The following is a 14,595-nucleotide window of genomic DNA, read 5'->3' on the forward strand; positions in this document are numbered from 1 at the left end:
TGTAAGACGAATTGCTGTCTCTGTGCGACATGCGACCTGCGACAAAGAGAGAGAGCGAAAGAGAGAGTGCGAGAGAAAGAGAATGAGGGGGGGAATGGAAAAAAAAGCATTAGCCTAGCCAACAGTTCTCGCCTTTTGGACCTTATAAGTGTGAAGCAATACAGCAGGCTATCCAGGTTCAGAGTGAGTTTGGATACTGTAAGTAATCACACTCCTGTGACCTGTGACATGTTTATGTGACACCTTCGAACAGTCATGCCTTTTCAGCCAAAAGAACATTTGGATCTTGGGACTTGTAGTTTTGGCCTGCTCGTTCTAGGTATGACCCCCTTAAATCCCAGCTAGCTGAGTGTTAGCTAAAAATATTGGTTGGGCTGACTCATGCTGCGTTGTAGAGGCACGAGTGAGCACCCCTTGTTTCCGCAAGCGATATGAAGCCGCCGATCAGTGGCAGCAAGCGCTATGAATAACCAATAGGAGCAGGCGATTTTTAAAGCTTGTACCAGCCAAAGCTTGAGCAGTGCCATGAAAGTCCATCCAGCCATACTCCGGTAAGGCCACTGCGAGTGTGGGCTTTACTGGGGATCCCTGCCAGCTCTTTAGTTTGCAGAATAGTTGGGGTTTATTTCTGTGTGTGATTGTAAAAGGAAGCCTGTCCTGACGCCAGTCGCCCAAACCCTGAGAGGCCTTATTAAGGTCAGACAATCATATACAGCATTCCTGCTTGCTCTAGGTACTTCTGTGCTGGCATTAACGTAGAGAATCCTTCTCGAAGGACATTTGGGCCGCTCTGGAAGAGACCTCTGCAGGATGAATGTCCTGTCCAGCCCGGTGCAAGAATGGTGCTGGAAGAGGCATCACTAAAAAGGTGCACGGGGTGCTGTGGGGTCATGTTCTTTCTGTGGCACAGAAGGTGAGGTAAACACCTCGTCACTTGTGGGCTGTTCCTGCTGTGACGCAAAGCTTCTCCCATGATACAGGCAGTGATAATGTGCCACAGCGATGAACAAGGGCTTGCCTGACAAACCATTTAAAAATAGGTTACTAAATCTTCTATTTATTCAATCCGTAAAGTTATTTATGCGTGCAAGTGTCTGGCGAAAAGTACCGATTTGGGGGAGCACAATGGGGGTCCCAAAAGGGGGTGTGAAAACATGGCTTAAAATCCAAGGATGCACAAAGTACAGAGAATATTTTTGTTCATAACTTTAATGTTTGCATTTAAAATAAATATCCTACATTAAAATATATAAGAATGTTCAATATTTGGGAGAGAATGAAAAAGAGCGAGAGATAAAGATAGAGAAAAAGATAGAGAAAGAGAGAGAGGGAGAGAAACAGGGAGAGAGAGAAAAGGAAAGAGGGGGAGAGAGAGAGAGCAGGAGAGACAGAGAGAAAGAGAGTGTGATTCTAAAGGGAAGCCTGCACGCGGCCGCGAGAGCAGTCTTCACTTTTTCAAGCACTGCACTTGTTCTTGTGACGCGCCACTGCACTCCCGCAAATCGGATGCCGCCACAAGCACGAGTGCAGTGCTTGAAAAAGTGAAGAACGATGGCTAAAAGGCCCTCCTATGCAGCACATGCGAGCTGCGTAGGCGAGACCTAAAATTCATGCATTTTGCCGCCCAAAGACGGCCGCAGGTGAGAGCGGGAGGGAGGCCGCCATCCCCAAACATCCCTCACCCCCTTTGTTACGCAATTGATGAAAACATACAGCGGATTGAGCATTTGGTCCTGCAAGCTAAGGGTTACCAGGTTGTAACGGTGAGGATATAAAGAGCAGAATCCATATTACAACAGGGTATTCCCCATATTTACCAGATATTTTTAAATTATGGCTCTGTTGGCTAACAGAAAAATTATTACCATCGCAAGCCTTTACAGCGGTTATAAAATCATGTTCCAAGTGACTGAAAGATTGATTAGTGGTTGGAGTTGTTCACGTAATTCACCTGCCTGTTGGGGGATGGGCAGAGGAGGAGGAACCCGGAAGGAAAGGGGAGTTTTTTAATAAGACAAAGCATTGTATTGTGAAAACTTTTTATAGCTCTCACTCTGAATGCTGGACTGGACCGAAGTCAGTATTCGTATACCAGTCAGTCTGGTGCCCTAGCTTTGCCTGTATGCATACAGTTCCGATGCTGCGAGGTATAATATAAAAACAACACTCAGGCAGTGCAAAATATCTAAATCAAAAGATGTGACAAAAATTAAATAGAAGTAGAATATTGATTAAAGCACCAGCTCAAACGGATAAATCAAACGGGCCTGGGGTGCCCCAGGTTCTCCTCATCCATATCAGTCAGAATATTGGTAAGTTAGCCGAAAAAAGTTTGTTGGAACGGTGATACTGCAACAAAAGAAGGATCGATACAAACAAATTACCTGCCTCCTGCGTTGCCTCTTTCCATTTGTGATCCATGCCTCCATACCTTTCATGGTGGGAGTTGGGCATGGACTTCTATCACTTCTTTGACAACCATGGCGGATGACTGATGCTTAATGACTACTCTGACTTGACCCTGAAAAGACCATTGCCAAGTCAGTGTTATATCACTGCATCTATAGTATAACCCCTTTGCTAGAGATGTCTTGAAAGCACAGCTCTCTGCAAGACGTATGGCTGTCAATAATTTAAAATATACCTATACTAGCAGCCCGCCCCAGCCTTGCCTGGGGCAGAAAGGGGCTGGGGGCAGTACACCCGCTCCCGCCCGACCCCCTCCCGTCCCGACCCGACCCCCTCCCGTCCCGACTCCCTCCCGCCCCCACTCCTCCCGCCTGCCCCTCTGTGCACACCCGCTCCCCTCCCGTCCCAACTTCCTCCAGTCCCGACTTCCTCCCGCTCCGACTCCCTCCCGCTCGGACTCCCTCCCGCTCGGACTCCCTCCCGCCCTGAATCCCTCCCGCCCTGATTTCAATGTTTACATTACCTGAGCTGCCGCTCCGCTCCTCTTCGCCATGACGCGCCCAAGCTCCTCAGCTCCATGTCCGCTGCGATTTCAATGTTTACATTACCTGAGCTGCCGCTCCGCTCCTCTTCGCCATGACGTGCCCACGCTCCTCAGCTCCATGTCCGCCGCACCAACACGTCGTCATCACGCACGTCGTCGCGTCGTGGTCAGCGCTAGGTCCCGGCCGGCGCTACTTTCAGGGGAATACTTTGTTTACAAATTTAATTTTTTCAATTTACTTTAAAAAAATTTTTTATATAGCCTATGTCCATCTACAAACCCTGACATTTTCATAGATGTATCGGGTGTGTAGATTGGCGCTGTGGTTCCCGAGTGTACCTGGCCAAAAGGTGCAAGTTCTCTCTTTATAATAGTAGTATAGATACAGAAAGGAATACTTTTTAGGTCTCGGCTATAGGCAGCTTTAGCTGTCTATTGGCAGACCTATTGTCTTCAAAACATCACATATACTTAGAGTGGGCTTGGGTCACCCCTTTCTCATAGCTGCTTGCTTTGTTGTCTACATCAGGCACCTGCTCTCGATTTGATAGCTCTCTTCCCTATTTTTTTACTTTTTCCTGCCTAGGATCATGCCAGTCTCACACTGTACTTAACAGATGAGTTGCATCCATTCAGCCTTGATGGGGTTCTTTTTAGGTCTCGCCTTTACCATTCCGCAGGAATGGGAAATGGGGAGAATTCAAGTCGGCAAAATCCTCTTCAAACCAAGGGCTTTCAGCCCCGCGGTTTTCTTGCAGTTCACGTGAATCACGTGAGCAAACATGCATGCGCATTCACAGCCAGGGCTTCTCCTCCCCTAGCAGCACTCCTCCCACACCAGCAACTCCCCCCTCCCACACCAGCACCTCCCCTCTCTCTCCCCGCAAACACAGCCCCGTAGCAGCACTCCTCCCACACCAGCACCTCCCCCCTCCCACACCAGCACCTCCCCTCTCTCTCCCCGCAAACACAGCCTTGCCCTAGCAGCACTCCTCCCACACCAGCACCTCCCCCCTCCCACACCAGCACCTCCCCTCTCTCTCCCCGCAAATACAGCCTTGCCCTAGCAGCACTCCTCCCACACCAGCACCTCCCCCCTCCCACACCAGCACCTCCCCTCTCTCTCCCCGCAAACATAGCCTTGCCCTAGCAGCACTCCTCCCACACCAGCACCTCCCCCCTCCCACACCAGCACCTCCCCTCTCTCTCCCCGCAAACACAGCCTTGCCGTTTATTTTTTAATGCAGTAACTAAGCTAAAAAAAATGCCTAAAAGCGGCAATATTTTCAATAGAGACCCGTAACATGCTAATTCCTCAGATACGCAAGTAAAACATTAGCCACTCTTCAACCATTCCCACAAATAGAGGTGTTGGGGCTGGTGGGGCTCGCCTGTCACACGGACCACCCCGTCCATAAATGGGGACTGTTGCCGCAAGTCTCTGCTTCTACAACTGACTGTTTATCTCATTATACACATGTGAATGTCAGTATGTCACCTTTCTAAAATATGAACCGCCACTAATAATCGGTGTTACGGAAAGCCTCACATTTCTGAAGATACTGAGAAGAGGGGTAGTTCGGGCATGAATTCACTATGCTTTACCTTGAAAAAGTCGGCCCATACTACAACCCTAGGCTTATGCCCACTGTTTACAAGATTTCTGGAGATTCACAAAAATTGTCCGGAATTGCAGACTGTAATTGTATTGATGCCCGCGCCAGCACCTTTCAAGTGTTTGATTTTCTCTACCAATATATTATTTTTCCTGGTGGGGAAATGAAACGTAAAGTTATCGACCTCCATGTGCAGACTCACTAAAGCCGTTACTATTTTTTTGTCAGCCATTTGAGCGGAAATACCACTGGGAAGGTACGTGAATGCACGTAAAGTTTCAGATGTACTGGTCTTCGCGACCTCCCAATGGCCCCTCTACTGCCCCTCCTCTGGAAACACCCACCCTCTCTCCCTTAACTCTAAATGTACAGTATTACTGCCGAAAGTTTATCATATTAGCACATTTGCCGTTGTTTAAAATGCAGATGCCGACAGATGCGGGGAGCTGAGGTTTACGCGGCTGGTTTAGCACACTTAAGTTAAACACAAATCTGCATCTGACTCAAAGGGATTTGCCCAAGATCACACTGAGCTGGAAGCTAGGAGAAGAATCCCCCGGGTGCCAAATTAGGCAATTTAAAGGAGGGAGATAGGAGCTTTTTAATTGAAGCGTAACATCTGTATTTTGAACAATTGAAGCACACACAGACACAAACAACGAAAGCGATGCGTTGGCATTACAACAGAAGCAGTAAAGCCCATAGATTAATAGGTAAAATGATTCTGCCTCGAGCATCTCCTCGGCAGTGGCAGATGTGCCCCTCTGTCGCCAGTGACCGGTGTCGCCGTGTCCCTTTTCTTGCTCGGGGGTGCCCTGTGAAGCCCCCCGGTGTGCAAGCGATGCCGCAGCCATGCGCAGGATTACTGTACTGTACTGTACTCTGGAATGCCATAGAATGTTCTGGAAGACATATAGAAGGATTCGATAGGCATGCAAAGATCTCCGAATTTGCAATAAATCGTTTTTTTACCACTAACATTTATCAATTTATAACAATAATCAAGAAGTAACCGAAGAGTACTCTAAGTGTTAAAGGGGTACTTTTAAGGACACTCTTCAAAATAGATTTTGGGCGTCATTCTGAGTACCCCAGTATTCTCAATTCGAGGATAAAAGGGAGCGTGCATTCAAACCACCGAAGCAAGCCACGCACAAACTTCACACGGACCCGGCGGGTTTCCCTGCATGGACTACGTCAGAGGAAAATGGTAAAATGTATGAGCGAAAGAAAAAAAATACGATGTTTAGAATTTTGCTAATCTGAAGAGGAAAAACTGAGGTATTCCTGTGAATCCCCCATTCTGTCCTCCGGGCCTTGGACCGGCCAGGTTGCAACCCAGGATACACTGCTTTAGCTATGGGCTTTCAATTCAATTCATGAAGCTTTATTCGGCACATTAAAAATGACCATAAAAGCACAAAACATGTATAATAACACTTTTACAAAATACAAAACATGTTAAAAAAAGATACCATAAAATACAGACATCATTCCTAAAATAGCATACTATGGGCTTTCATTTGCCAACACATGTCATCTCCGGCCATAGTTCAGTTTATGTGACCTCTTTCCATCCGCAGTGAAATGGGTTCATGCAAAGCACGCGAGCACAACCAATCAATGTATTTGGCTTTTCTGCACTCCAATGTGCTGTCAGTATGCATCGTAATATTATATGTTCCTTTTTGACTAAAAAAAGCGATGCGCTCTTCAAAGCAAATATTTTTAACATTAACTGGAGAGGCCGGGGATTGAACCCGCGGCCTCATACATGCAAAGCACGCGAGCAGAACCAATCAATGTATTCAAATTATGTGTAAAGAGAAAAGTCCCAATCCCGCAACTCAGTCATGCCGTCCCCTAATCTCGGGGAGTTCTATAAGTGAAGATATGTCTCTCCCGAGGACACTCTTATGTCCCGGACATAACAACAAGCACTGGCGTTGCCAATAGGTCTCCCAGTAGGAAAGTTGGAGCTATTACAATTGCAAATAACAATGCCTTTTATTTTTGTTTTCATTTAAAAAACATAAAGGGCTTTGTCATTTACAAAACCAATAGCTCCAACTTTCCTACTGCGAGACCTATTGGCAACGCCAGTGCTTGTTCCTTTAGGTTTCACACTACATGTTATTGAATGCGTTTCTCTGGTGTCTTGTTCGCTTATTTCGTCCTCCCATTGCACGCTCTGCATTTTCTCACCTCTTTCCCATGCTCCATCCCAGATGTTCCCTGATGCTCTAGGTCCTCTTTTTTATCCTGTTCCCCACTTAGCTCTCTGTCCTGCCCTGTCCCACTCCCTATCAACAATTATTCTATTTATTTATGTTATTACTCGTGTTTTAATTTTTTTTTTATGAGTGGCCACAAGCTGCAAAGTGCTATACTGCTGCTTACTTCCTTTTTTTGCAGCACTAAAGCACACTTTTGTTTAAACTTTTTTTAACTTTTAATTTACTACACAAAAATCATTGTCCGCCATATTACAGTTTACTAGTGTGTCACAATTCATGTGAAGGCATGTGTCATGACGATACATGCATGTTCATCAGCGGCCATTTAAGAATGTATTTTCTTTAACAGAAAGCCCAAGGGCGGCGTCTGCACGTGTTGTGATGAACTGGCAGCCATTTTGTCTAGCTGAAGCCAATGGAAAAGCATCAGAACATCCAATAGCCCAGCGTTTAAGTGTTCAAACCTGACAGGTGGTGGTGGTACAGTTATTGCACCTGTTCTACTTGTCCTATGTTTGCAATGTGCTATGTGTCACTTTCTTTCAAAAGCTTACTCTGCCGAACACAATGAAAGCATGAGCTTGATAAATCCAATGTAGAATACAAATCATTAGTATGAAACAATGGCTCCTCTCCTGAATCCCTCGGGTGTTGCATGGCTGCTTCTTCAACTGAGCATTTAAGAAATATTGAGTTCTCTCTACATATTTAGCAAGGCTTTCTTATCCCACACAGCCGGTTAAAAGGGCCAGCTCTAGTACTAGCTTTTCACCACAGCACAAGAGCAGGAAGGCTAATGCCAAGGAGAAAAAACAGAGAATGTCCCACAGTACACACAATGAGCTATCCTATGTGGTCAGACTCACAATACTTCTAAGGAAGAAGTGTCATGAATTTTAGGCATATTTACATAATATCTTTATGCTAGTTACGGGAGAGGCAAGTAGTACTGGTATTACTAAAAGACACGAGTTTATACAAGGCCAACACAATTTTTACTATGTAGACAAAAAGGCTGTTGTCAAGAGTTTTGGTTAAAAAGCATATGTATATTTTTATTTCATACAACTGTGCAGACAGTTTGGTATTTTAATACATTAAAAACATGAATGAATACAAATCACATTAAATTGACAATCAATACAAAATTTATAAAATATGTAAAACAAGAATCAAGGAAATAAGCGTTGACGCAGCGTTTCGGCTTTTTTTAAATACAAACACCTTCTTCAGGACAGATTCTAAAGATACAGCACTCTTCTTTTCCAGGCGCTAGGTGGCAGAGCAGCAGGCACTACTGGGCAAGATCAGCAGTCAGTGGGCACTCATCAGAACAGGGCTGTAGGTCCTAGGAACCATCATCCTCTGTAACGTGGAACTCCTCCTGATACAGCAGCCTTCACTCCAGCAGCGAAGCTCTCACTAGCCCTGTGGACAGCGGAGGGGTACAGTGGGGCAAAGGGGCCAGCACACAGGCCCATGCGGTGGTACCACCTGGCAGTATGTCCCCTCTCATTCAAGTCCACGCTCTGACTGAGCACATGGTGGCACAGCCCCCCTATTTATTCGCCCCTCACCCCACCTACCAGACAGTGCCAGAAGCTTCTAGAAGCGTCTGGGGAAACCGGTGCTGACTGGCTCAGGGGGGAGGAGTCGAGCACCCTGGGTGCCAGGTTTCCCTCCAAAAGCTGGGATGGCTGGGAAACGAGCAACTAGACTGGTAACCCACCTCAGTCAGGCGGCACAACACACAGCCATGGCATCCATTGTGAAAGTGACATTTTACCAAGGTGCATTCTTACAGTGGGGGCATTACAGGTGCGTACACCATTGCATCACATTTAACATTTGTATTTCAAATTCATCAACATGACATGTTGATTCCCACAAAAGTGAAAAAATTCAGGGGATAAAGGGCCAAGTCCAACAGACACCATGTGGCAAAACTGTGTTATTGAACATACTTAATGAAATCCCTGCTAGTGCGTGAAAGGGACACTCAATGAGAGACAACTTATCAAAAACGCTGAGACACACAGATGTTAAAGGGATTCATGTTGGAGGTTAGACAAGTACATATGTGCTCAGAAGTGCGCACCATGTCAACGTGTCTCTCAACATGGTCCCCAACAGATTTGGTCATTGCAAGCAAGTGAATATTTTAATGTGGGGTGTGTAATGTTCACAACTGCTGCTACGTGATACTGTTCAGAAAGTGCATTGGTAAGTCACCAATGACAGTAACAAGAGTTTATCTGCTTCCCACGTTGACTATTAGGTACACACAGTCGTATGTGACAACATTGTCATATGATTGTTCAACTTTAAGGTAGTGAGGACCAGCTCTTCACATACACTTCTTACCTTCCGCGTGACTGTCAGCGTTCTTTTGTGATCCCAATCCATTTGACTCCTGATCAGCAGTAGACACTGAAAAATGGAGACGGGAGTATTAGGGCGACTAAGTATCCTGCTCACACAGACCACATTGGCATATTATCACGCATACTATTGTTGGTACACAACTTGTAGAAAAAAAGCCCAAATCTCTAAGCCAGTGACCTATTAGGTGACGCTTACCTCACTTTCACAAACACTCTGACATCACATTATGGCCAAATCGAGGCAAGGTGACCCACTATACAACACGTGTGCACTTCGGGTAGCTCATGTCCATATATACACAGCATTGTACACCCACTGGAAGAATCCTGAAAGTTCATCCAACATAATGTGATTGACGGCTTGGGTGGTCTGTTAAACGGTCTGGGCAAGCTTATAGCTGATCGTTATACACAGTCCTATAATGCAAGAGTAAAGACTTGACCCTTATGATCGACGGATGTAGCCAACCTTGGAATTAACAGTTTGTTGAGCATATATTACAGTACTTTTACTCTGTGTTGCAACTGAATAATTATATTCTCTATGAAGGAGTTGTTCAGAAGTCGCCTCATTGATGCTAATAGAATTGTTTTTTAGAATGAGGTGTCCTAATGAAAATTCTACGAAAAAATGGAAAACCATTTGATTTTAAAAAAACAACAAAAAAAAAGCATTGGAATAACATACTCTATTTTGAATTTATAAGCCTAACAGCTGCCAAAGTTCTCTGGAGTAGGATGTTGTCTCTTTCTATGACCACATACAATAGTTTATGTCGCATGATGCTTAGTCAATTTGCGGAATAGAAGGTACCCCTAAATAGCGTTAGTTTTGCTGTCTGTAGTAAGATTTGGAACTGAGCAATTGAAGTATACATGGTTCTTTGCTTTTAGAATGCGTTTGGGTTGTAATATTATGGGCAGTGCAGCTCACATGCGCCAAGACACCCATGGGCATTCGCGCGCTTTATAAATGACAAATCAAATCAAATCAAATGCTGCACCAGTACAACTCTGCAAGGAGTTTTGGAAAACAAAAGGATAGATAGATAGATAGGGATGTATGTCGTTACTACGCATGCTTTTACAACGCATGCCTTTACCACGCAGGTTATATAACGCAAGTCGTTACAACGACTTTCGTTGGGGGGCGCTGGATAGTGAATAGTTTAATTTACTATTCCAACTCCAGTCCCCGTGGATAGTAGGGAAGGTTTTGGATAGTAAATTAAACTATTCCCTATCCTACAGCGCCCCCCAGCGCAAGTCATTGTAACGACTTGCGTTGTAAAAGTTGCGTGGTAAAGGTACTGCGTGGTAAAAGTTGCGTTGTAAACGCTGTTCTCCGATGGATAGATAGATAGATAGATAGATAGATAGATAGATAGATAGATAGATAGATAGATAGATATATAGATAGATAGGTGGATAGACAGATAGGTAGATAGATTGATAGATTGATAGATAGATAGATATTACACAGTGGCGATCATCGCAGTGTAGTTACAGTTAGGTCACAGGTTCCCAGGAAGAGCGTTTTTTGTTTACTATCAACTTTGGTGCGATTGACGAATCTTCACAATACTTTCCCAAAAAAAGTTCATCCACCTCAGTCCCATCTTGGAACACTTCAGAGTGAGCCGTCAAATGGGGGCTGAGATAAAGGTTGGGTCCCAAAAAGTACTTTTCCCAAGTTAATTCCTATAGGAAAATTTAGGAAGAGATGCAGAAGAAATGGCTGAAAACAATTACACCAAATTTGGCAGAAAGTTAGAATTTGACACATTCTTTGGTGTAACTCTGTTCAGTCCTTTCACTGAATTTGTGTTTAAAGAGGTACTTGGGGTGGTGAAGAAGGGTTTAAAAATAGGTATACCTGGACGGTTTATTTAGATATACCTAACAAAAAATAAAGTGATCTGATTGGCAGAGGGAGCTTTTTTTCCCATGGAGCAATTTTGTCCTGCCGGATTTTGCTGTCCACAACATGAAGAAAGTGTTTTGGCCACCTATACTATATATGGGAAATACAAACCTGATAATTGCATTCATTAAAACAAGTGTCATGGTGTTTTTGAATCATTATAGAGATATATGGCCTGATTTAGATCTTGGCAGATCTGGTCCCGCTGTCACTTTTCTGGCAGTTTCACCGCCGGTCTCCTTGGCGGTCTGCCTGCTCTATTTAGATGTTGGTGGGCCTATGGATGATAGTCTGCCTAAGTCCCGCTGTCTCCACTAGAATGTTCCTTCTGTGTCGACGGTGTTCTGTCAAGTTTACCGCTGGCCCAATTGTGATGGTGCCTTTCCGCCGAGTAAACCGTGACAGGGACACCTCTAAACTTGAGTTGGAGGAATCAAAGGAAATGAGGTAGAAACTTACCCTTTTCTCTTTTTTCCACTTCCCTTACTAACTTGAACTCCATTGTGCAGGTCCTTCCTTTCCTGATACTACTTGACCATGATGCTAATCAACCCCGTTGCCATCGGGACCTAGGGTAAGCTTATTTTTCACTTGTCTTTACTATGAATCGTGTGTTAACATTTGCTTTTCCTCCTGTATTTTTACATTGTTCTTACATGCAATGTTTTTCTTATGTTTAATGCAGTAATGTTCATTTTACAACTTAGCAATGTAAAAAGAACACAGCTTAATTGACACTTAAAAAAACTTTTTGTTGTGGTGGTTGTGAGTGTTATGCTTGCAGTGGCTGTGGGTGTACATTCACTGGTGTGTTGTTTGTGTGCTATGCTATATGTAACAAACGGAGCATAACACATTACCTACATATATTTCTGAGGCAAACACAACATATATGTGTAGTGTACCATTAATAAGTAGCACTTACCAGTCCCGACTCCACCAGGGACTCACTCCGTCAGGAATCTGCCACCAGGACAACAGCAGCACTGTGGGGAAATCTAAATAGGATCGGCGCAAATTCGCCGGCCTGACGGAGACGGAGTACTGTTCGCTTGCAGAGGAGTCTGCCACACCGATGGAGTTGTGCCACTTACGTGACAGAAGACAGTCTGTTGATGCGGACAGTGGTTCAGCCAGCCCACATCTAAATACGGCGGGCGCGGCTCAGTCAGCCCGACGGAATACTTGTAACTGCCGCCAAGGAGGGACAACAGGAGTCCCACCAAGATCTAAATCAGGCCCATGGTATTGGACCATGGATTTTGGTCAGTGTGACACTTCAAACGTGCATAGTAGACACTACTACAATTGCAGGAGACATACATTGTGGTTCACTCATACCTGACTGAAAGCCAGTGCCCTTTTTTTAGTACTGAAGTAGGCGAATAGTAAGCAGGGTATGCTTTAAATTTCAAATTGTAATGAAACAACAATAGATAACATGTGGAATGAGAGAACATAGAGGTTTAACAATTTTATGTAAGACTGCATAAATGGCGAAATTGCTCTACGAAATATTGAGACTACATGCTGGAATCCAAGTTTGAGATGTCTCAGTTCCCAATATAGCTAATCGTGGGTATTTGGGAAGAATGAATATGTTTTATGTAATGTGTTCAATATCTTTGGGAGTGATAGGTTTATTTCACAGCAGGGGCAATTAATTATATCAGTAGGAAATTAGATGGATTTACTGTAATACAAAATTGAATGCATGGCTAGGTCAATTTTAAGAATATGTGTAAATGTATTTGTATATTTGCATGCACAGACGGATTCATGTATATATGATGCGATGGCAATTTATGTGTTTATATGTACCCTTTCAGCCTGAGTGAGTTGAAACACATTGGCTTAACTGTTTCTTTTAGACTGGATTTGCAATAAAACCTTTTTTTCACTAACCGGTGGACTGGCAGTAAATCCTTCTGTCCTTTAAATTCCATTGTTCTGTTGGCCTCTCCTGTACAATGTACATGCATTGTGTGATCTTCAAAAAAAGGAACTGCAATTGAAGAAAATGCTTGGGACTTGTACTGTTCAATATTAATGGACTAAATGCAATACATTTTTGACTACTGGTACTTTTACAGGAGTCGAGTTTATATTATAATAAACTGGAATGCAATGCATAAATGGAACTGTTTATTGAGTGTTTCTTATTTTATCATGTATTTCTGTTTACATTTGTGGGTTTGGTGAGAGTTGGACCCTCAAGAGGTGAGCACCACAAAACTCACTAACCATATTTGGAGTAATTTCTTTTTCTTTGGGGACAGAGTTGACTGTCGTTCTCTCTGCACTTCATAGCGCTATCCCCTTAGGACTCCAGGCCTCATAGAACCGGCCCCTTTAGCCTGTCACCCACAGTTTATGAGTTTCCACAGCAGTGTTGTTGTTCCAACAGGGACTTCGTGACTTCTTGTAAACATCGTCCAGCCACCTCGTCGCATTCCTTTCTTATCCTTATTTCAAGGGAGTTGCCTATTTGTTGTTTTCAATTAAGAACTGTTTACATATAACATATGCAGTACTTTTTCCACGAATGGAGGGCACAATGACGATGGATATTGGCCTACAACACAGCTGCCACGCTGCAGCAGACAGCCTGGAGGGAAAAAGACATAACAAACAGTAATGGCAAGTTTTGGCCACAGGGCTTTGGCACATTTCATCTGATTGGTGACATAAACCATGTTTCTCTCTCAGAGACTGTATATATATATATATTTAAAGGCAGTGGTTCCGTTTTCTAGGCAGCTGATTGGTTCCCCTGTATTTAGGCAAGCTGTGTCGCAGGGCTGAAGACCCATTGAGTGTGATATTTAGCAAGCAACATGTTTGTCCCCTCAGCCTGGTCCACTGTATTATGCCCAGCTGTGGACAGTTAGGTACTGCTGTCTGCCACAAGGTGGCAGTGTTGCTACTACGGCCGCCCTATGTGCTGCGGCAAGGCCAGAGCACAATATTTGACCCGTGGTTATTTATTCAAATATTTGATGTAACGCGTATGGTAAAGATTACAGCATAGTTTGTATTTCTACTGTATGTCAACAAAGTATTCGAACACATTTTTGCGTTTAACACGCAAGCAGTGAAAAAGGCACCCCTTGCTTCAATTTTGGTAGAATGTGTTTTTAAATATTGTGGGTGCTATGCGTTCACTAGGCTGCTTCCGTTATGGACCCACTCCACAAGTCAAAAGCTCTTATTTCTTTACATGTAAATCCACCACGTGGCTTTAATTTTCTTAAAGGCATGGATGGATCAGTTGAGAATAGAAGGAATCTTTTTTTTTCGAAACAATTCCTAAACAAGTTTTAAGTAGGACCATACTCTAGTACTGTAGTTTATGTGTGGCTGACACCTGCAACCATAGAGGGGTGCCCATGAGTTTGCATGGTCTAGAGACTGTCCTTTGTTATAAAATACCAGTGTTTCCTGAATGTGCCATGCCAGACTTTTAAATTAACCACTTTGC

The 14,595-nt window shown here is 44.0% G+C and overlaps 1 protein-coding gene across 6 annotated transcripts in view; it reads right to left on the minus strand.

Moving 5' to 3' along the window:
* KIAA1217 (KIAA1217 ortholog) overlaps positions 1–14,595 on the minus strand; it is a 1,418,769-nt gene that overhangs the window by 1,000,000 nt on the left and 404,174 nt on the right. For all 6 annotated transcript variants that reach the window (XM_086941665.1, XM_086941664.1, XM_086941666.1 and 3 more), the window contains exon 2: positions 9,171–9,236. In XM_086941665.1, the coding sequence (XP_086797791.1) occupies positions 9,171–9,236 (66 nt within the window). The remainder of the gene's footprint in view (positions 1–9,170; positions 9,237–14,595) is intronic.

Source organism: Lissotriton vulgaris, chromosome 10 (genome assembly GCF_964263255.1).
Source record: "Lissotriton vulgaris chromosome 10, aLisVul1.2, whole genome shotgun sequence".
Lineage (NCBI taxonomy): Eukaryota > Metazoa > Chordata > Amphibia > Caudata > Salamandridae > Lissotriton > Lissotriton vulgaris.